Source organism: Ischnura elegans, chromosome 6 (assembly GCF_921293095.1).
Source record: "Ischnura elegans chromosome 6, ioIscEleg1.1, whole genome shotgun sequence".
Classification (NCBI taxonomy): domain Eukaryota; kingdom Metazoa; phylum Arthropoda; class Insecta; order Odonata; family Coenagrionidae; genus Ischnura; species Ischnura elegans.
This window is the reverse complement of record NC_060251.1, coordinates 63292779-63317665: the sequence shown is the minus strand read 5'-3', so window position 1 is coordinate 63317665 and position 24887 is coordinate 63292779. Positions and strand designations below refer to the sequence as shown.

Genomic DNA, 24887 nt, shown 5'->3' with positions numbered 1-24887 from the left:
TGTTATTTTATGATTGATCATTCTTCAACGTAGATTAGAGGAACTAGCTTAAAGTAAAACAGAATAGAATTATCACAATGAAAAACCTTCACGTAATTGTTTGGGTTTACTAGTACTGTTTGCTATTTTTTCCTTATACTCGTTGAATAAATCGTATTTTAAACCCTTCATGTATCACGATACGTCCTCTTAAGACTTTTTATGCAATCACATTGGCACCATAAGAAATGTGGAGTCCTGGGCAAAGAAACTTTTTGCTGGCAAGAAAAGCTCTAATTTGTATGAATAATTTTATCGATAAATTTGCTCTAACTCAGTAAGTTATCAATGTGGCATCATTTTAAGATACCTTTTCTCGTTATTACTGGAATAAAATGAGGTAATGTGCTTATCAAATTTCCTCCTGATTCTAAAAAAAAATATTGTCCTTGCAACCTTATTTCGGATGATGAGTTTTTATGCAAATACGTTATTGAAATCTGCCGCTTTACATAATAAAATAAGGACAGAAACGGTTATTAATGTTACCAGTGTAAATACGAGAATCGTAGACTCAATTATTTTGGTTGATATCTGGAAGCGGGTACGTAAATCTGTTAATATTGCTTTTCACCGGGACCAAGGGAAAATATGACTTCAATTTTAATGCAAATTTCCATAAAACCCCTCGATCCAAACCTCGCAATGTTCAAATCCACTTACAATACGACCGTTAAAGGTCTTTATGCGGGAAGGTGGAATGATCTCATGGCCCTGATAAATGAAGCAGCTTAGCCACTTTATTAAATACGAGTACAGTCATGCACGTCCTGTTTTGGCTTTGCTCCTAGTTATGCACACTATGAGTTACAATTGGGTGGAAGTGGCTTTTTCACCGCCCCGCAGTTGGGAACAACTCGGCTCAACTCGCGGTCCCCTAGGGAAAATTCATAAGAGAGACGATGGCGTCGTAAACTTAAACTCAGGTAACTAACGTCTTGAGAGTGAGGATTCCTTAAACTTATATCAGTTCGCTGGCCGCAAGTATGCTCGTGATGAAAAACACCCCAGGCGTCTGAACGAGGAGATGAAGTCATAATCATCGCACTTGGAAGTTGTTGAAAATAGAATTTTTCAGTTGAACTTCTCATGGATCTATTTCATTTTGCGTTACTACCCCACTTTTGCTTCCTAAAATGGCGTGCCTCTTAGAGTAATTTAATTATTCTGTGTGATAAAAATGTTACTTTTTCCATGAATATTTATGTGCTTAGTATGGGAACAATGATACCATCCATGTTCGCATTGCCGATTCATTATACGGATTTAAGTACGTGAATAGTTATGCGATAGTGGAAAAATTAATATTAAAACTAACTTGAAACATAGCTCAACTACAGAAGCTGCATCATAACTTGAACACTATCTTGAACCTGTCTAAAAAGCCTAAAAAAAAACTTAAGACATGATGATTTTGCAATAAAACTTAATGTGGAATCCGAATATATTGTTGCAACGAGAGAATAAATACATCGCGTAAATTTAAATCTAAACTCTTCCTTTTATTCAGAAGAGTTGTAGCTCGATCAGAGGGTTGAAAAAAGTTGACCGATAATTTGTTACCATCTTAGGTTTTTCTCTTATATCATACTGATACCTGTCAGATGCCTTTGGGATATTGCCAAGTGTGGTAAAGTAAGCCTAAAGCATTAAGACATGATGTCAGCAAATAATATTTTGGCCAAATTTCATTGAAGCGCTATAAAAATGCTACCAAATGCGTTGCCACTAAAAGCTAATGAGGAAACCGAAAATTGTATTGAAACGAGTGAAATAAAATACTGCAGGTAACTTTACATCGAAGTTCTCTTCCGTTTATTGAGCAAAATTGTAGCTCGATTAAGGGTGAAAAAAAATTTGACCGATCATTTGTTACCAACTTAATAATATCTCATATGTCACACTGATATCTGACGGATGTCTTGGGGATGTATGCCAAGTTTTGTGAAGAAATTCAAACTCAAAGTCGTGAAGATAAAAATCCCTGAAAGATAGATCTGGGTTTTCCGTTGTCTTTAATGAAGAGGTCTTCTTGAAATATATATATTACCCCATATTGCTGCGCACATACTCGCACAGGAGCTCAGTAGTCTCATCTTTCCCAGGGAAATTTCCAATCTCGAATGACTTGCTATTGAATTTCGCGTCGCCATTCTTTCCAAAGCGTCTCTTCATTAACTTTCGCGCTGTTTCACCTCGAACCTTTCTCCATATTTGCGTTTATTTGCATTCGGAAGCCCTCCATCGTCTCTCATCAAAAACTCCTTTCACCGTTCCGTTCCGAATCAACTCAAAAATACTCCACACTCATGACTCTCTTCTATCATCCTCTCGTGACTCTTTTCATACTTTCTCGGTAGCGGTAGCTGTATTTTCGAAATCTATATTATTTTTTTGGTAAATCATTGATTTGAGTGCTTACATATTAAGTTTCATGTAAAGTGTTCCATTGATCGTAGCAGGTAGTGCAGAGTATTGAGCCATTTCATCCTTTGTGCTACATTTAAGATTCTAATTCGCTGAAAGTTTCTTCTTGGAGTTGGAAGGATGTTATTTGAATCAAAAATATTGGTCACTTGCTGATGATCGTGTTCTATAAAAGATGCAAATAAACAATGATACATTCATTTCCTTCTCCTTATTCACTACAGAATTCATTTTTATTTTCTAACCCCAATATATTTTCTAATACTATTAGACTTTCTTCTCCACTAAGAAAGAAAAGATTTTATTGAAAACTCAGTGCGTGTGAAATTCACGATCAACGAATATTTTGAAGACTGTATTGAATTCGTACTAGGGAAATATAAGCATAGCTAAATGTGGAAGGTAGGTGAAATTTCTGTTTAGTGGGTTAAAAAAGGGTTGAAATACTCTCTAACTTATATTGGTAAAATTTAGCGAGTATAATTGGAGAGAACCTTAAAGAGAAGACGGGGAACTTACTTGGCCACATAGTGAGGCATGATTGTCTAATGAAAGTAATCGTTGAAGAATAATGTGGAAAAGAAGAAGGGCAAGGAATAGAAGAAGGACGGCCCCGAATGAGTTACATAGGGCAGGCCATACAGGATGTAAAAGAAAGAAATACGTCGTCATGAAAAGGCCTGCGGATAGGATAGAGAAATTCAGAGCTGAGTCAAACCAATCTTGGGATTTTTGACTTATTAAGATGATGATGATTAGAGATACGTGAAAATCGCACTTTCATTTTTATTTTGTCGCACTTTCAATAACAGTTTATCGCATTTTGTTGCGTCTATTTTTTTCATAATGAGGTAGATCTTAGTATGCAGCAGAAGAGAAGAAGTCAAGACTAACATTAAAATAGGGAAGCAAAAACTGATAGAGGTGGATGAATTCTGTTATTTGGGAAGCAAGATAACTAGTGACGGGAGAAGAAAGAAAGAAATTATCAGCAGAATAGCCCAGGCGAAGAGAGCATTCCACCAAAAGAAAGACCTGTTTACAGCGGGAAACTCAAATATGGAAGTAAAGAATCAATTTATAAGAACCTACATTTGGAGTATACTCCTATACGGGAGTGAGGCATGGACTATGACCGCAGCGGAGAAAGCAAGGATAGAGGCCTTCGAAATGTGGTGCTACAGAAGAATGATGAAAATCAAATGGATCGACAGAGTTAGTAACAAAGAAGTCCTAAGAAGAGTAGGAGAGAAGAGAAGCCTCATGAAAACCTTAATAAGAAGACGGAACAACCTTATAGGCCACATCCTGAGACATGATGGCCTGATGAAGACAATCGTCGAAGGACAAGTGGAAGGTAAAAATGGAAAAGGAAGACCTCGAACAAAATATATGGAACAAGTGAAGAGAGATGTGAAAGAGAAGAAATACGTAGGTGTGAAAAGATTAGCTGGAAGGAGAATAGAGTGGAGAGCTGCGTCAAACCAATCCTAGGATTGTTGACCAATGATGATGATGATGATGAGGTAGATGAAGATAAATTGTAGTGAAACATAGTTATATAACAAAATACAGGATATTTTATGTAATTATGTTGTGGAACAATAATAAATTAAGGAACTAGACATATAGTGGCGGAGGTGTAGCTTGCCCGCGCCCACTTGTAGTTCGCGGCCACGTAAGAGTCCCAGCCAACTAGCAGCTGGCCAGTCGCTCACATGCTTTAAGCGGTGTGTCGGCGGAGCATTTAAACTGCGCATGACACAAAATGTACGAATTTTGCCGTGGGAAAGGCAAATTGCGTAAAAATATCGTAAGAGTCCAGTTATCGCATCTATGTCACATTTATTTGCTCACATCGCAAATATATCGCATTTATCGCATTTGCGATTTTCACGCATCTCTAATGATGATGTTTAAGAGAATACTTGTATGAGATATTTTTGTGTGGTCCAGCGTTCTTTACTTATTCAGCTCTATTATACCGTATAGATACAAGAAAAAACTGTATTTTACACCGTCAAATAAAACGATGGAAAAACCTCCACTCCACTCTTAGTCACCGCGGCCGCATCACATTCTACTAGAGTCCCACATACGTTACTTAATTTTAATTACACTAGCTATTAGTTACATTAGCTTAACTTGTCACAACAGGGATACGATGCAAAATTCCAAGCATTTTTTATTCTATCAAAAGATAGAAGTGGTAAATTGAAGAAAAAATTCCATTCCTAAATACTGTTGTTAGCCTTTCTCAGAGCTACCACATCCTTTAGGATCCTCTGCATTATCCGATCCATTCATTGCGGTGACTTTGTAACCTGAAAGAAAGTTATTAGATTTTACCATAGAAGCTACATTTGAAAGTATTAAAAATTATATACTCATTAATGTTAAGTACATTAAAATTCTAGTTCTAGACCTTAAATTTTCTACTTCTAGACATGTCAAAATTCTGGTCATTTCTTTTTAATTAAAATTCAACTGAATTCTTTTTCTTTATTTATTTTATTATTGTAAAAACATTGTCATAACCTTTTATACCTTTATGTACTAAATGAATGTACTCATATTTATCCATAGCCCTGATGAAGGAACATAAGTATAATTTATAGTTGGCAAATTCTTTTTTTTTTAACTTCAAGATTAAGACACTTATGTAACAAGGCTGTAATCAACTCCAAGACACTAATCAACGTTAAGCGTAGAGGTCAAGAGAAAGAAAAAATCAATTTCCTCTCTTTAATAAAACGTGTCTTTTAATTTTAAAAAAAATATTTTTTGTAATATTATTTCATACTTCTTTCACATACAGATTTATTTTAGGAACACATGGAAAAGGAAACCTCTTTCGGTTAATTGCGTTTCTAACAAAGTATGAAAGCGGCCTCGGGAAAAACGTCAGGCACGGCACTATTTTAATTAATGTACACGATGAGACGGGGGTACGAAAAAAGAAATAATACAAAGCGCCGAGCAAACCAAATTTCATAGGCCCTGGCGAAGCTATTTTAGAAAATCTACATCCCCTCAACCCACCTCGCCAGCGGTTTACCCAAAAAAAATATAATTAGCTGAGGAGGGAGAAAACAATCTCATCCCGGCAGAAAAAAATTGTAATGATGTGGTTCAGCTCAAGACTCTCTCAAAGTTTTACGTTTATATGATGCACACAATGCGATGAAAGAATGCGTTTGTATAGCCTGGTAGCTTATGTTTTTACTCTGAGGTTGAATTCGAAAAAGTAAAATGAATCTGTTTTAATATATAAAAATATATACTTTTTCAGTCCTCTCAAGCGCTTGTATGCTCAAAATGCATCGCGGAAAATATATTTTGAGTGGAATGTGCAATTTGGGTCGCCGAGGAAACAATCCCGTTTGAAAACCTTAATATGAGAAGTTCGGTGGAGTGAATTTTATCTTTCAACCCCTGCTGCAATCGGTTTAAAAATTAAGCCAGCTGAAGAATTTTAAAGTAAATGCTTCCTACTTTTGTGCGGAGTACCTTATTTTAGTATCAGAAGTTTATATTTGCGATTTTTCTGGATTGAGGTGCACGAAATTCAAACCAAGCCATTTTATAATAAATTGATATTTTGAAATGAAACTCAGGGATAATATGAAAATTCGATTGATATTTTGAATTTATTTTACCGCTGTAGGTATCTTTCGGCAATCTTTAGCTAATTTTGGCTGCAGAAACCAATTTTTGGTGAAAAATGCTTGCCTATAGGCTCTCTATATTACTTGGAGTGATCCTCATGAAACTTCTAATCGAAAGTTACTGAATAACTGTGTCACCTGCTCATGAACCATACTTTGAAATTAATTTTCTCTGATGATCTTTGTAAGAAGCCGGATAAGTTTTCATGGTACTCTTGGCTACGTTGCACTTTCAAGATATTTCTTTGAGGGTCCTAAGGCTTTATCTGGAATTTGAACTAGAACCTTCCGATCAGAAAACCAAACATCTTTCCACAATTCCTTACCATAAGTGCGTACGTAACCTCGAATTTGCTGCCCAAATAGTTGAATTTGATCCCTACAATGGCCAGATATCAGCTGAAAATCAACAAAAAGAAGACTAAGATATTAGTTTGCAGCAAGAGAGAGGAGGCTAAAACAAACATCAACCTAGAACAGCATAAGCTTGAAGAGGTGAACGAGTTCTCTTATCTGGGAAGCCGAATTACCAGCAATGGACGGAGCAAGAAAGAAATACACAGTAGTATAGCGCAGGCGAAGAGGGCTTTCTACAAAAAGAAGAATCTTCTTACAGCTGAAAATACCAGCATAGAAGTAAGGAAACAATTCATCAGATGCTACATATGGAGTATGTTTCTCTATGGAAGCGAGGCTTGAACGTTGACAGCAGCAGAGAAGTTAAGAGTGGAAGCATTCGAAATGTGGTGCTACAGAAGAATGATGAAGATAAAATGGATTGACCGTGTGAGTAACCAGGAAGTGCTAAGGAGAGTAGGAGAAAAGAGAAGCCTCCTAAAAACATTAAGCAGAAGAAGGGACAACTTAGTTGGCCACATTTTGAGGCACGATGGTCTGATGAAGACAATCGTTGAAGGCAAGTGGAAGGGAAAAAGGGCAAGGGACGGCCCCGAATGAGTTATATAGGACAGGTTATAAAGGATGTAAAAGAGAATAAATATGTAGCTATGAAGAGATTAGCGGATAGGAGAGAGAAATGGAGAGCTGCGTCAAACCAATCTTAGGATTGTTGACTAATGATGATGATGATGTTGATGAATGTGATTTTATTTGGTCTCGCATTCAAAATATGCATGTCTGATAGAATCAAGCTGTAGAAACGAAGGGCAGCTATGCCGTATTCATTGAGTGAATGTAAATGTACACACCTATGACTTAGAAAGGTGTGAGATTTCCCTACCCTGCCCAATTTTCCTTTCCAGTAGGTATTTGGTTCCAAGTTCTGATTGAGCGTATTATCGGAGGAAAGCTTAGAATAATATATATGATGAATTCTAAATTAATCAAACTTAATTCCTTTAGAAGGATGTATTTTTTATGCGAGACGCATTCACAATCGTATTAGGGATCGATCCATTTATTATTATCGATCGATCGAATATTTTTCAACGTTATATAAAAATATTTGTCAATGAGTAAAACAATTCTAATTTTGAAATTTAAACAGAGGGTAAGGGGATAAATAGTAAATCTTTCTGGTGTAATTGAATAATGGAAACTAATGGCGCGTGTGCCTTATTCATTCATATTGAAGCAGTCGCCTAAAAAAAGGCTCGATAAATTACGTGGTGGACGTATTTTTCGAAAGAACATTGCTGAAAAGGAGATTATTGGCTGAAATTGTTGCATAGCCAGTGCCTCTACTCTTTTGCGGCTTGTATGAGAATATGTGCCAAGCGTGGCCAGCGCTCCGCGCGGCCAACCCATCAATCAATCACTTCTGCCCGACGCGTCGAGCTGGGCGCCGTGGCAACCTGCAATGTGTGAGCCTGACAATGACTTATTGGCCGCAGTTCAAAGCACCCGCAGTGCTCGTGGCGCCGTCCCACTGGCAGCGGGGATACGAGGAAACAGTTGGGTAATAGGCTACGGAAGGTGTCTTCAAGTGCCCTGATTGTTCATGTACGTTGAACCCTTAAGAAAGTTTTGCGGTGGTCTCTATTACTTTTTTGCTATCTAAAACAGCTAGGCGAAGGAAAATATAAAATTATGTGATTTGTGAGACTACCCGATTGTCCGCTGTCCACGGTAATTCTTTATTGAAATTTTATTAATTTTCATATTCTTTCATGTAATAAGTGCTAATATCTTCCCAAAAAATGTCAGGAATCGCCCTTAAAGAGAGTTTTGCTTGGTATAGGTAAATGTAAAATGGTGTGGTTATCGTGGTTATAGTAAAAACGAAGGGGTAAAAAAACTATTTTGGACGTCTAGAAACGTTTTGTACATCTTTTGCTATTGATGCCTTTAATTTTGCATTTTTTATAGTATTATGCCATTAATTCACCATGCAGACCAATACGTTAAATAATACCCCCATCACAGCTGAGTGCAACAATCTTGTAATTCTTAAATTCGATTAAAGAAATTAATTATGGAAATGAGCTGGGATAAATGAATGGTTATGAGTGTAGTAACAACGGGTAATTTTTTAACATAATGATGCTACATAAGTACAGATATAAGATAAGAAAAAGCAAAATTCTTGGGATTAGTCCCAGACACCCCAAGAATAGTTTTTTATTGTTCCTCTCTTCCTGAAACCTTCATTGAAAAATACTGCTTTACTTTCACTGCCACGAGCTAATCGTAATACTTCGTGCTGGCATTAGTGACTGTTCTATTGAAGTTTCATGCCCATGCCGTAGTTACCCTTTGCCATTCTACTGGCACGAGATTGAGATTTTACGGCGCGCAGGGCCACTTAAGTGCTGGTAGTAACATAGAAAGTGGTATTAGGTGTCTCAAGGTGTAGTAGAGTCCAGAGGAATACAGATCAGCAGTAACTCCTTGGACATCATAGAAGAATAGTACTGGTTCTTTCTAAACTTTTTTGTGCTATATATCTGTGTAATGTTTGAGAAAGTACTCACTTTAGCTCGGTCGGGGGCCTGCTGCCTTTTATGTTTGCCGTGCCAGTTCTTGCAATTTTTTTGACAACACTATGACGCAGCACCGGGTCTGCCAACGTTGTTGAGGTAATATTCACGAAATAGTGAAATTGCACGGTTTGGCCTAAATTAAAAGTGCTCCGATCGGTTTGAAAATTGGTTTCTCGACGTATCATGTGGTCCGGATTCGAAAAATGAAATTTTAAAAAATCAATTTTTTAACCCCCGAGTTCCCCCTAAAAATAGAGGCATAGAGACAGATGGCAACACTGTAATAGATGGAAAAGTTAGTGTTTCGACAAATGACATTTAAAAAAAAAAAAAACAATTTTTTGACCCCCGAGTTCCCCCAAAAAATAGAGGCATAGAGACCAGATGGCAAAACTGTAATAGATGGAAAAGTTAGTGTTTCGACAATTTTTCCTAGTAGGGGTCGATTCCATGACTTTCTGTCGTATGTCTTCTCGTTCCCCCCAAATATGTGTATGAATGAGTGAGTTGAACAGTGAGACTTCGGCAGTGGGTTCTATCATACATAGATACTTAGTAACTGTGCAAAATCAACCCTGCTTGTTTCAACCTATGGAACCTACCGGTGGCTTTTATTGCCATTAACTTTCACCTACCACTCCCTACGTTTACTTTCGAGCAGGTGCAATTGATAAACTACCACGACGAAGTTTCCTGCCCGCCCACCTCTCCTTCAGCGGCGCCATAACAGAAGGCAGCAGTGGCAATGGCAAAACGAGAGATGAAGGCCTCTCTGTGAATGGGTGTTTAGGGAATTGAACTGGTGTTGTGGGAGAGTGGCCGGGAACGAGGAGCTGTAAACAATGATGAGGCGCAAAGGAAAACTGCTTCTTGCGACACCATCGTCGACGGTCCCTCAAAGAAACACGTCTCGCCACTGAAGTGATTCCCACACGCCTCAACATGGAGGCTCTCCAGTGAATAAACAAACCGCTTCGCTCTCCTTTTTGTTCTTGCGTCCGACGCTCTCCGAGGTCTGCGCGTGATCTCAATTCAGTTGTCCCAACAAATGGACACGCCACCTTTCACCTCACCTCGTATTCTAGAGAGGTTGACATTTTTTCTCGCTTCAACTGACGGAAAAAAAACAGATTCTGAGAAGATGGCTTCGAGGTGTAACTGGTCACCATCGTAACTTGACCGGCAATCGGGAGACTTTCGGCCTAGCCAATATTTTTTCATGACGAATCTCACCCTTGGTGTATATGACTTTGCAACCGTGCGCGTTACTGCATAAAAAGTCACTTGTTTCATGCTGTGATTTGAAAACAGATTCAGGCTGGATGCTCGAGCGAAATTGCTTCTGAAAATTGCGTAAATATTTTTCGAGCAATTTTTTAGAGCCTATCTTTAGAATACAATTTGTTTATAGCATAAATGTCAGTTTCATGTATCGGCGTTTATGATTTATCGTGTGTATGATTTTAGGTTGATATTGTAGTGAACAGATTCACGCCGGATTCTCAAATAATATTATAACTGAATATTGCAGATGCATTTTTATCGCAATTTATCAGTTTCCCTAGTTATAATAAAGTCAGTAGAGTGTTGGTGCTCGTGTATCTTCTTAATGTATTGGATCTAATATGAATTATAATTGTTCACATGTAAAGGAACTACCTTCGGTGTGGTTGGATCATTCCAAGACTTAATAATAATTATATTAAAAATGTAAATTTGTACCTTATTCAACAGTGCATTTAATATTAAATGAAGATTCGTCTTCATCCGGTTACATCGAGTATATTGTGGATTATATCAGTCTGCCTTCCAAATTTGTTATTAAAAGAAATATTTTCTGTATTCCATACTATAGGATTCGTAATTAATATGAAATATATTTACCTCCCTCTGTTATTTTCTTAGATATTAGACATTAAATTCAGCGATTTGAGAGAAAGTTTGATTGCTTGAAAACATTACTGCAGCTGGCTTAATTTGTTAGACAAGAGTATAAATTATTAAAAAATTGGAAGTGCGATGCGGCCAAAGGGAAGGAACTGCCCCACCTACCCTTAATAGATGGTATCAAACGCCTGCAGATTAGTCTGGGGTGAGCTCTGCCCTAACCTGTGCATACCAACCTTCGTTTTCTTTTACACAGTGGGTTTGTGATGTATATTGGCTAATCTGTATAAGAAGTTCCTTCATTTCTAAAAATCGAAAGATATTGTTTACAATATTTTTTAATTGATGTGAAATGACTTGAATGGAGCTATAAAGTACTTAAAAGGGAAGTGAGGCTAAAATTCGTGCTATCGGTTGGATTGTTAGTTACGCGTAAAAAAGGGAAGGAAGAGAATAGGATCTATGACTGGAATGAAAAGAACTAGCCGTTACTCTGAAATAAAGGGGTCGGAAGTAGAGAGAGCGCTGTAGCCCACTCGATCTCATTGTGAACCTAGGTTAACCGGTAGAAAACTTGAATGACAATATTGAAGTTGCTTCACCAATAAAACTTCAATAAGCGCACTTTCTTTCAAAATTGACGAAAAAAAACTCGTGGTCGGGGACATCTCCATGCCTACGATCAGGGCGGGTAAGGGAATCTTGAAAGTCCCACGCTCGTCATGTGGAAGAATGAGAAAACTATATCCAGACGGAAACTGAAAATGCAAACTTCTCCTTTTCCGCCGACTTACGGTCGTCTTTTATGAATCGCTTCCCTCGGAAATCGTCCCATCGTCGCGACATCTTCGTCGGCTTCACCTCACTCCTCCCCTTGGGAAGAAAATCACCCATTATTGAGAAGTAGAGATGTAGGCGGAAGGGTGCGTAGGCAGTTCGTTTGTTCCGTTCCTCCCGTCTCATTTCATCCTATTATTTCCCATCATGCTCGCGGAACCTTCTTTTTCCTCCGTCAAGGCTCGTTCCACCGTCCCTCTCCCCCGTTTCCCTGAACCCCTTTCCATAGGGTCCCAATCAGACCCTTACCCACGCACAGAGTAACCCGATTATCGCGACACTCCATTCTCTAGATCCCCTTAAACTTCCCCTCGAACCTCTCTCCCCCGTCTGAACCCTTGTATCAACTGCTCAACCGTGTTTTCATTTCCCCAGACAAGGCACCCTCTCAGGACGGGGGATGGAAAGGAGTCTCGCCCATTTTGTACCTCCTTGTTTTACAGGTGGTTAACGTTGAGCACCTGGTCTCGGAGTGCATGCACACGGTGGAGAATAATTGTTTCGTAAAATTTTAACCCTGGATAGGTGATGCATTCTTATTTTGCTCTTCTTCGGCTGGAACCCTTTGATCAGCCGTACCTATCCTCGTGCGATTCTATCCGCTGAACTCTCAAAGTGGGTTGGGAAAAGGGATGCAAGTGGTTGGTGGAGTGTACACACTCGCTCCAAGGCTATGAAGACCAAGGTGGGCGTGTACTCTGCCGAACCCTTGACTACCTTTGCTCTACGTACTGAAATGGAAGATTGCTCTATAAATAAGTAGGAGTAGTATTTTTGTTTTAAGGGTGCCTCGACAACTAAGTTCATTTGCACCACTAACAAACTATAAAATCCAAAGTTGCAAAAGGTACATAAAAAATTTTAAAAATGCGTTTAAAAAAGGTAAATAAAAGGAGTCGACAGATGCTAAAAAATAGCTGGGATTTAAACGCTGTTAATTAGCCCGGTCTCCATTAAAAACTTTATGACTCGGCTGATACTATCAGGGTGGTCTCCTAGGATGTGCCGTAGGTCTCCCCCGATGTTCAGCCGATGGAGCATAGCATAGCACGGTATTTTTCACACTCTGTTAGGAGATATCTCACAGTGATGGGAGAGTCGCAATCATCACAAAGGGGTGGAATTCTCTCCTCAGTGAAGAGGTACGAGTGGGTGAGAGCGCAGTGCCCAATTCTCAGTCGCGTGATTGCGACCTCCTCCCTGCGATTCTTCCTGACAGACGTGGGCCACGCTGAGATTACCGGCTTGATTGCGCGTAGTTTATTCCCGGTCAGAGAGCGCCAGGTCTATAAATAAGTATAATACAAAAATATTTTCGTAGATTCTAGTTGAACCTAGGAAACCCAGGCCTCCAAAACCCATCTATAGCTTTGTTAGTCCGATTCTTAGAACAGCCTACGAAAGGTGACGGCTGGGTACGATTATGCTTTGGCAGTGGAACCGATTCGCTATCTCACATGTGAATTGTGTCCTGACTGTTGCTGTGAATTCCCCTATTAAAAAAATGTATAAACCTGTATAAAACTTGAATACATTCTTATACAATTTTCATGACAATGTATAAGAATGTATACAAATTTTATTCAGGTTTATACAACTTTTTCATTGTGGTTCGTACCGTACGACGGATAGGACTACCTTCTCCGCTAATACGGCGTTGAAATTCAACAGCACAGCTCGTTAGCTTACGATCGTTATTCTCCAGTATTATAAGTTTCTTTTACATCTAGATTTGCCGCCTAAGTATAGCAATGATTTGTCATAACAAATTCCATGGGGGTGATGGCATCAATTTCTGGTGTCCTAACACCCCCTGCCTTTTAGGCGACTGGCGGGGTATTACGTAAATGTAGATGAATTTCAGGTGTAATATTCGAAAGATCGGCAACGTTATCATTCATTTTTCTGATAATTAAAACATACAAAGTGGGTCAAGTCACACTCTCTCTCAGTCCCTCGTGGTGTGCGGACGTATTTTTCTGTTGCTCTCTCTACTTAAAGCAGTCCACAATGCCTAGTGAGTGCGTCAAGTGCGGTTCCAGTATAAAGCGAAACCAGAAGCAGCTTACTTGTGATACATGTAAGAGACTGTATCACCCTCACTGTGCTTCATTGTCAGATACTGACTTGCAAACACTGGTAGAACTCCAGAAGACGTGGTCCTGTGATGTTTGCATCGGTGAATCCCGGAATTTACGCGGTGACAACACCCCAGTTCGAGCCACAGGTCATTCAGCTCCAAGTAGAACATCGCCCGAGAATGCCGACGACCCCCTCGCAGAGTTGCTTCATCGTATGAAGCAGCTGCAGGAGGATCATGGAGATCTGAAGAAGACCTTCATCACGTGGCAAGATACCTTCAACGACCAAACCGCACTTCTGGAACAAGTAAATGGGAAACTGGACACCCTAAAAGAGGACCAGAAGAAGCTAACACAGAAAGTAAGTGAAAACAGTGAACTGTTGACTGGACTTTCATCAAAATTTGTTCTCATTGAGGAAGAACTGTCAAAAGTTAAAGGTGCAGTAAACGTGCTCCAAGAAAAAGCAAATGACCTTGATCTTAAGTTAAATAAAGCTGAACAAAGCACACTGAAAAACTCAGTCGAGATAAGAGGTGTGCCGCTGTTCCAAGATGATGACATTCAAAGTGTGGTCATAAAAATTTGCTCCTTTCTTGGTGTGCATGTGTCAGCCGAGGATATAGACGGAGTTTTCAGACCCAGGCCTCGCCACAACAGTGATTCAGGCACACACGCCCCCCCGATTATTGTCCGTTTTGTGAGGCAGAGCAAAAAAAATGAGGTCATTGTGAAGCGTCGTGCCAAGAAAAATTTCAGCTCTAAAGACGCGGGTTGCTTCTCCGATTCAACTTCTCTCTCCCAGATCAATCAAACAATATATATCGATGAAGCCCTCACCAAATATAATAGAAAAATATTTGCCCTCGCTAGAGGTCTTAAGAAGGAGGGCAAATTAAAATTTGTTTGGGTGAAAAACGGTAAAATCCTTGTGAGGCAATCTGAAACCGGCCCTGTTGTTGTCATCGAATCTCAGAGAGATCTGGATCTTTTTTTATAAATAGCGATAAGTGTTTGTCTGAGACAAATCTGTATGCTAGCACTGATAAAAATATCAATATTTCATTAATTAACGCTCAATCACTTGTCGCACATTTCGATGAATTTAAAATGTACTATGATTCTAGAAAGATCCATATAATTGGTGTTACTGAAATCAAATATTGGAGATGATTTTGTTGCATTGAAAAATTATACTCTTTTCCGAAATGACCGTGAAGGAAAGAGAGGGGGAGGAGTGGGTATATACGTCCATGAATCCTTACAAGCTGAACTGATCGGTTCGTCCCCTAGTGAATATTCGAACCGGCCAGAGTATTTATGCTTAGAGGTATGTCGACCACCAACAAAAATTTTAATTTTAATTATGTATAAACCTCCAAAATCTCAAAATTTAGAAGAATTTGAAAACTTCCTTGGGTATCACATTTCTATGTATGAAAATGTACTTGTGATGGGAGACTTTAATATTAACTTACTTAAACCCTCTTCAGAAAAAGATAGGCTGTTGGAATTGTTACAGGGATTTAATCTCAGCGTTGTAGCTACCGGGCCAACTTGCCATACGCACAACGCCCAGTCTGTTTTAGACTTATTCTGTGTCGATAATCTCAATAAGGTGGTTAAAATTGAATTATTCGATGAACCCGACATGTCTTGCCACAATCAAATGACTTTAGTGTATGATATTAAATCACCAGACCCATTAGTGAAGCACATAACCTACAGGGACTACAGAAATTTTGACCACTCCAAATTCCTCTCCGACCTGAGTAATAAAGACTGGGATGCAATAGCGAATGCAATATCCCCAAATGATAAAGTAGAAATTTTCAATACCAACGTTATAGATACATTTGATTTGAATGCTCCTATTCGCACTATTCGTGTGACCCACCCACCAACTCCATGGATAACACCCGAAATAAAGACGGAAATTAAGCGAAGGAACTATGCCCGAGCATTATATAGAAGGTATGGTGACCCTGATGCCTTTGCATCGTACAAAGCCCTGAGAAAGTTTACAAAGAAAAAGATTCGTGAAGCAAAAAATAAATACTATCACGCGCTTTTCTCAGAATGCTAGAGTGCAAAAAATACATGGAAGCATTTGCGAAATCTCGGAATCGCTACAAAACATAAAGACGATAAGTTAAACATACATCCAGACATCATAAACAATTACTTCTCTCTCAGAAAGAAGGCAATTCTTCCCCAAACCTCCATCAACAATGAGGCTGTTGATCTTGATAACCAGTTCTTCTTTTCACACGTGAAACTTACAGAGGTCACTAAAGCATGTAAAAACATCACCACAAACGCTAGAGGCTATGATGAAATTCCTATAGATTTTATTAAAAAGGTATTACCTATGTTACTACCTGTTCTCTTAAATATCTTTGACTCCTCTCTACAACTAGGTATATACCCAGATGTATGGAAAAGAACCTTTTTACGGCAAATTCCTAAATGTCCCAAACCTTCCAATCCGAGTGACTATAGACCAATAGGATTACTATGTGCCACAGCTAAAATACTTGAGAGAATCGTATTTGATCAAATAAGTGCGTATATCACCGACCGTAATATACTCGACCCAAGACAATCTGGTTTCAGGAAGGGACACAGCACACAAACTATACTTCTGCGCCTAACCGAAGACATATTAAAAGCAATGGATAATAGACAGTTAACTGTGCTCGTTTTGTTTGATTTTTCACAAGCATTCGATTCCGTTAACCACACTCTCCTATTGCAGAAGTTAAAAGCATACAATTTCTCAAATAGTGTTGTTAAATGGTTCCGATCATATCTTTCCGAACGAATGCAGGCTGTAATAGGGAAGGACGGAGTAACATCTACTTGGCAAAATGTGGACACAGGAATGGTTCAAGGTTCTGTTCTTAGCCCATTACTATTCTCCATTTTTATCAACGACCTACCGAAATGCTTAATTCACTCACAATATTTTCTCTATGCCGATGACTTTCAAATATACCTTCATGCAACTCCTGAAAACCTCATACAAGCAATAGATAAGCTGAATACTGATATTGAACATATTAGCACGTGGGCTGAGACTAATGGTCTGAAACTAAATGAAAATAAATCAAAAGCCATTATATTTAGCAGTAGAAACCTTTCCCTCAAGATAAATCTTAACCACATCCCAGAAATCATGGTTAAACATCGACCTCTCCCCTATGAAGAGCAAGTAAAAAATCTGGGGGTAATTATGGACCGCAATTTAAATTGGAATGCGCATTGCATAAATGTTAAGAGTAGAAGCCATAAAACGCTTTATTACTTATACAAGACAAAGCGCCTGTTGCCAACAAACATACGAAAATCCATCGTAAATGCTCTCATTTTCCCCCATTTTGATTACTGTTGTGGTGTGCTAAGTAATATTAATGAAGAAACAAATAATAAATTGCAGGTAACGATGAATGCTTCACTGAGATTCATATATGATCTAAAGCGTTGGGATCATATTACAGATGCTTACAGAAAACTAAAATGGCTTAAAGTCAAGGAAAGACGCCTCTATTTGTCTATGGTTTCTGCCTTTAAAACTTTTAAATCCAGCTGTCCTCAGTACCTATTCAGCTCTTTCACTTTTAAAAAGAACATAATAAGTCGCTTAACGCGCTCCCAGCATATTGATCTACAGATTCCCCAGCACAAAACCGAAATATATCATAAATCTTACGTAGCTACAGTATCAAGGCATTGGAATGCACTCCCGGAAGATATTAAATCAAGTCAATCTTTAACTAGTTTCAAAATTAAATTATTCAAACACTTAATTCTAAAAACTGAAGAATCTTCCTAAGCACATTGTATCCTAAATTTAGTTTTAATTTAGCTCATTGTTATTAATAATATGTACGATATGTCAATTCCTCCTGTGTATGAGTGTAAATGTATATATTTCCTGTAATTAGTAATCAGACTTAGGATGTCCCAATTGTATGCTACTATGTACCACGGTACAGTCACTTGTTCTTTTATACTTTGTGAACTTACTCTATGTTTTTCAAAAAATTCATTTTGCCCCAGATCAACACTGCTTCATGTTTCATGCCTTGTTATGTATCGAGTGGAAGTTATTGTTGCTATGAGGAAGATACTATTTTTTTCTATTCTATGTAATATTTCTGCTGTACCTAAGTCTTTGTTATTTTTTTTATTTATTACTGTCTTCTTATCATATAAAAAAAAGCTAAATTTTTATTTCTGTAAAGTCTTTAGGACCTTGAAGGTCTACGATAATAAACGTTTATTATTATTATTATTATTATTATTACAAAGTGAAAAGCTTGTACTTCATCATCCCGATGTCGCATTATTAATACCTATCCCAAGTAATATTCGTGGTACAATAGCAATAGGAAAACTTGCCCAAGAATAACAGAACAAAATAAAGTGACGATTAACGACTAAATACTCCCTCAAAACAATTTCTACAGCATGCGGTCAGCGTATTTCCCACCTCCCTACGATTGTTTAGGCACCTATGACGTCACGCCTGGCCTCGGCAACGCACGGGTGTCTTCGCGCAGTGGTCGGTTTAAAGTGGTGGTATTTTAAAGTCAATTTTTTTTTTATTTTGATGATGAATGGAGAAACTTTAGGTATTTTTGCGAGCTAATGTATCCATTTTACTTATTCAGAATAGTTTTTAGAGCAATCGACGACCCATGCAAGTTTCCCATTGTAGCATTATTAAGATATTCATCAGTAATGATCTAAACAATCTTTCATAATTAATCAGTTAATGTTCATGTCTAACTTTACACCATTTATTTATTATCATATTAATCTTAAGTAAAAAATTCGTTATTTTCTATTTCATCGTTCATCAGGAATCTTCTGTTGTCTTTTTTGGCTCTCTTTTTCCAATTTAAAGTATTTGTGCCCAGATAACAAAGCTGTCAATTCCGAAAAATTTATTTGATTTCATCGCATTACTTTTTTTTAATTTAATTTTTGTCGCTGAATTTCTGAGCTTATTCTTTAATTTTTAAGCATCATAAAATGTATAAAATACCACAGAAATGCAAATTAATGTTTTCTTTTTCTTTCTTTTTATTAAATTAAAAATGACTCAAGGTAAACGTCATTGTTTGTAGAACATACCACGTTATTTGAAAAGGAAAAAGGGATGATTTGATCATATTACTTCCTTTGAATTTAATTTTTCCGCTGATTTTCTGAGCATTGTCTTTCATTCAAACAATATAATAATGTCCTGGAAATGCAACTTAATGTTTTATTCTTGTTTTTTTGATTAAATGAACAATAACTCGCGATAAACGTCATTGTTCGCAGAGCATACCACGTTGTTTGAAAGGGAATTTAGGGAATTAAATTTTGTGTAATAACTGCTCTCTCAAAGTTCCTTGAAACAGCGGCTTCTGCTGTCAACACTGCCGGTTTTGGTCATTACTTCGAAACACAGGAAGCTGTGCAAGTTGTCTTCAGCGAGCGAACTTTCCTCCAGACTTCCTGGAATCCTTCTCCTTCGCCTCTCCGGACATTTCTCATTATGCAGCTCCTTACAAACAGTGGACCGACATTGATATCCAGCCGCTGTGGTCAAATAATTACCAAACCTGAAACTCATTGCTTATCTTTCCATTTGAAATGAATCTTGGGTCGTATTCTAGCGAAAAACATATTCCTTTCTGCTATAATAAGTATCATTTCCTAATTTTTCTGCTGCTTTATTTTGATTTTCCTTTATTTTTATGTAAAAATCAATTACTGTTCGTTAATCTCGCCAAAACTTGAGAACAGTTGGACCGACTTGTCTAATTTTGATTGTAAAATACTTTTCGAAGTCAAGGAAAGGTGAGATTATTATTCCACAGGGCCCAGAAGCCCTGGAATGGGTCCGAAATCACTTCCATTAGATATGCATGTAAAGTTCTTTATTTATGCCGGTAGATCTTTTTTTGCACATTTAAATTAGTGATAATCGTCACAAGTAGTTGGAGCTTATACCAATGGATAGAAAAATAGGTACACATTTTTAATCTTGCAATCGAATTTCGTTTTCCACGTGATTTACGGTGGATTTTTACATAAAATTCATTAAAATATTGGAATGAGCGTTTTCGGGTTGCTGTTCTCTTGACGACCGTCAGAATTGTTTATGGGCTTTGGAAACTCTTAAGTTTCTTTACAAAATAAATCCCTTTTTATAGCCGACAAAAAGTTCATCTGTCATTATACATTCAAATTTTATTGCTCGAAAACTTTTTTCCCTTACTTTAGGCTAATTTCGTAACTAACTGTGATACGAAGTACATCAGGTAGTTAATATTTGATCTAATGAAATATGGAAATGCCTTGGGCACGCTAAGCTGGATTCTTTGGCACAAGAGAAGGTTGGAAAATATCTTCGCAATATATGAGGGTTTTCATTTAGTGTCACAATGGTTTTGAGCTCCCAAAATTAGTACCCTAATAAAAATAAATTAACCTAAATTTCGGTTGAATTGTTTAGCTGCTAATACGGCGTTCCTTGGTGTAAGGACCATAATGTTGAATGTAAATTAAACTATGGTTTGCCACATAAAATATTTATTAGATCACTACCATGGTTTTAACGCACTGGGTCATCCTCGGGCAGTCTGCATGAGGATGATGTAGTGCATTGAAACCATGGTAGTGATCTAACAAATATTTTATGTGGAAAAACATAGTTTAATTTTAATTTAATATGAATAAATTTCATAAAGTAACGTCTCAAACCATCAACTTCGAACATAATGTTGGAAAAAATGGAACTACATGACCAGTTTTATGGAACTACATCTCCAATCATATCTTTTTCCTGATTTTAGGAAACACATTTTCATCAAAAAAATCCTATCAAAAAGAACTTGATAATTTTAGATATGTGTGTAAATCCCACGCATAAAAGTCTGAGATGCCTTGAAAAAGAAAAATTCATCTTTTTCATATCTCGATTAAAAATTGGGTTAAATTGTCTTTTCATTTTTAATTTGATGGTATGTTTGAAATTCGAGGTGAAATTTTATTTCCCGTTCGTTCGTTTTCATCTGCGGATATCCTTTGAAGTTCCTTCCTCGAATTTTAACTCGATTTTTGTTTTCCCCGGTTGTGTACCCTTCGAAAATTTTTACTTTCATTCAAGTGGTGTTCTATTTTTTTCGCCCAGGGTTTTGCAGTTTGCAGTTTAGCAGATGGTTCCTATAAGGCAAAAATTCTTCCTAAACATTTAATCAATTCGAAACACTTTTCCGTAACAAAGTTCGTAATTTCCCTAATAATTGAAACCTATCTCAAAATTAATACATATTGTCCATAAGGGAAATTTGTGTTGTTAAACTCTAGTTATATATATGGAAGTAAAATCCTGAGCATTCATTCTGCTTATTACCAGCGGTTGCTAAATCGAGTCGAGGCATTAGCGTTTCTCGCTACAATTGTTATGTTATCTTCTTATGACGTTAACCATGGCAAACCTTAGCGGTGTAAAAACCTGAACAGACCTATACCTACATAAAATATTCCATACTACGCTTCGTATAATTTTTTATATTGTCATTTTATTTGATTTCCTATACAGAAAATTAAATTAACTTAATGGAAACGAGCTATTAAAGAACAATATTACTTTACTAACTGCTGTCTTCACTCATTTCACGGCTCATTTAACGAGTACCTTTACTGCACTTTGTTATCTAAAGGCTTATCGCATGACTTGTCGTAAACCCCGACATTTCGCGGGTGAAACCATTCGTAATTACCCATTTCTTAAGAAAAAGCGGTCAATATGAAACACGCTATGGGCCTCGAACAAATCATGACAAAACCATTAATTTTATATTGTTCTAGGATATTGGAAATCGAATTTTTGCGTCTTACCACATTAGGGGAACAGGATGCACAGTGAAACAAATAATCGGAAGTTAGATCTAAATCCTCTTTTGTTTATTCCAATGACGTTTTGATGCATAGGATAATTAGATGCCTATTTGCCCATTGTACAACCCAAATTTTATAGCTGAGAAATATTTTCTAGTATCTGTAATTATAATTTGAAATCAAATGTGAAACAGGTGATTGGCAGAGTGATACACGCATTTGTAACATTTTTAACATGAATCATTTATCAGTTTTTTAACAAAAATGTAATATAATAATACTTTTTGGGCATTATGATTTAAATAACTACACTCTCAATGTTATAATTATATAAGCTACTTATAGGATTTATATACAAAGACTTGAATTTTTCACAATATTAAAATAAGAATGTCCACAGCTACCAAAGAAATATAGCTCCTTAATAACTTTGAGGAAATGTTCATAGAGTTTTTCCCCATATTTATAGAAGAAATTTTCTGCAATTGGGTCTAAACTTCAGTTCTCCCTGTTCACCGTCATGTATTTTAGACTTACGTGCATATCTGAAAAGGGTTGGATACTTCAAGCATTTCATTTTTGCAGCTTCACCAATATTCATTCCGCTCTGGACAAGTTTGACAACTTTTTTCATCGAATCTCCAGAAACTGAATCAATGTTCGTAGTTCTTTTATAATTATGAAACATTTTTCACATCTTATAAAAAAAACATTTTTAGATAAAAAGTCTTAGAAAGGACATGTACATACTTTAACGTGTTAAAATTTCACACAAATTTTTTGCAAAAATAATATATCTTAAAATCCTATGAGGCAGAGTAAAACGTTTCACTGTACCTCAATGATTCATGTGTCAATGTGCCCCACATGGGAGAGTAACAAAAACCACGTCTTCACACAAAAACTAACTGATGAACGTTAATGTCATTTACCTGCGTCCATATTCCACACAATGTTGTTTTTAAAAATATAACACATTACTCCGTAAACACAAGTAAAATTTTGCAATACCGATAATTATGAAGCGTCATAAATTTACTTTTTACCAGGAGAAACAAACATTCTTATCTAACGTGACTCTATACAATGGCAACCAGTTTGAAACTAAATCAACAGCAGGTAGTGCACTCACACTTAACTTGCTAAAAGTGCCACTGGTTAGATTCAAATATTTTTCGGGAAAACTATTTTATTTCACTGTGCCCCATGTTTCACTGTATCCCTTGTTCCCCTATATGGTCCGCCCTCGTGAAAGTACGTGTTTCTGCATCCATCGGTTGTTGTCCCGTTATGTATTTTTGCATTTTCATTAGCGACTTCCATTTCTACGGTATTACCTTGGAATATTCGGACCAAGTTCTTTTTCTTGCATAAAATAAGTATGAAATATACTTAAAAGTATATGTTTATAATTAAAATTTTATTTTAAAACATGCATTAGCTCTCGAGTTGTCTGATTTTAATTTTACACTTTCACGTTCACCGCAAAAATGCTAAAAATAGCGGACTTCAAGGGCTAGTCAAATGTAGAGGGCGCCGGACCAAGAAGTGTATTACCAGAATAGGTGTATGCCGCCGCCGAAAATTAACCTACGCTGCAGCGCCGATGACGTGTTTGCTGTAAATAAGTTCGAGAATATCCCATCATATACAAAATACAAGAATTTGTATCTTATAATTTTATCTGAATTCATAAATCTTAATTTTAAATCGTTAGCCACCAATATGCGCAGCTCAAACCATTGGCGTGGACACCTGTGCGTGCCACATATGGCACAAAATACGCTTGGACGTTGCCGCTATCGAATATTCACTGTCGGAGGACGCGACTATGATCCTTTTCAAATATCTTTGCGACTGGCTCAGTCGTACATGCTCAGAATGTTTCGAGCGGCATTACGACAGGAGGTGGGACCTGCGATACGAGTAATTTGGGATGGGGAAAGAGAGGCGGACGTTGCCATTTCTTCTCAAAAGACTTTGTATGTGCATGGAAACGGATGACTGTCTCATACCCTCTTCACACTTGTCAACACGGCTATCTTACTCATGATGTGTACATCACAGAGATCCAAAGGCGACTGAATTTCCTGGAAGCTAGGGTACACATATCAGCTGTTTACAGGAAGTCTCGTGCCCTCCAACCTCACTCCACGAAAAAACTTGGTCCTGCCTCTCAGTCCCAAAGATATTTGAAATGAACTATAGTTACCGCGTGCTCCTGCTTTCACTCTGCCCTACTGGATACACTTAATTACGAATGACTACACGCTTCAGGACCCAAAAGAGTTTTCGGGTGTTGCACACCAAAGACCACACCCTGTGAATATTACGTCTTCAACTACCCGCGAACAAATAATTAGTACAGGACCAACTCCCAACATTCCAGTTTTGCTTTTTTCTTTCATTTCTTTTGATGGGTATTCATTTCAAATTCGAATTTTTGCGATGCGGCCATCGTAGGTCGGAAATTATTTCCCCCGTTCCTGATGATTCACGAATCGATACCGATATATGTCGATACATCGATATAAGTATGGTCCCATTGAAGCTAGAAAACTCTTTTTACTGTTTTACTCGTTAGCAGCATCGAAAAGAATGGAAAATAAAACCAAGGAAGCAGCACAGTAACAATCCGTGTTGAGAGACATCGCGATACTACCACTCGATATGTGTACCCACAACATAGGGGAAAGCATAATATCCTCAATTTCCCCCCAAGCAACGTCCCCTACCCTACCGTCTCCCCACATCTTTTTTTCAGCACGGTGCCCCCCCCCCTCCTCTCTTGTCGCTGATTGGCTCACCTTTTCCGACGTTTTGGATTGTGCTCGCTCGCCATACTTCGATTGAAAACTTTTCACGCAGCCGAGTAAACTAGTTTCAATTAGCAGATCTGATTCCACGCTTACATTTTATAATCGAGGAAAAAGGTCTCATTCGCTTTTACGTTTGATTTTAAATCATCTCGTTTCCAAAAATTTTACGCAAGTGATTTTTGCCATTTACTTTCGGTGACTGAAATGTGTACAACCACCTTTGATATCCAATTCTCAGGCGAGACCATAGAATGCAATTGAGTTAAACGCAAAGACTGTGTGAAA

At 37.6% G+C, this 24887-nt stretch overlaps 1 protein-coding gene across 1 annotated transcript; it reads left to right on the top strand.

The window, feature by feature from the left end:
- The first annotated feature begins 13810 nt into the window (after nucleotides 1-13810).
- On the top strand, nucleotides 13811-14881 carry LOC124161377. Its single transcript, XM_046537691.1, has one exon. It carries the CDS (start codon nucleotides 13811-13813, stop codon nucleotides 14879-14881), a length of 1071 nt encoding a protein of 356 aa, XP_046393647.1.
- The last annotated feature ends 10006 nt before the right edge of the window (nucleotides 14882-24887 follow it).

Bases quoted from the DNA above. Each gene is read 5' to 3' on its own strand.
- LOC124161377 (XM_046537691.1), top strand. From the start codon at position 13,811: ATGCCTAGTGAGTGCGTCAAGTGCGGTTCCAGTATAAAGCGAAACCAG.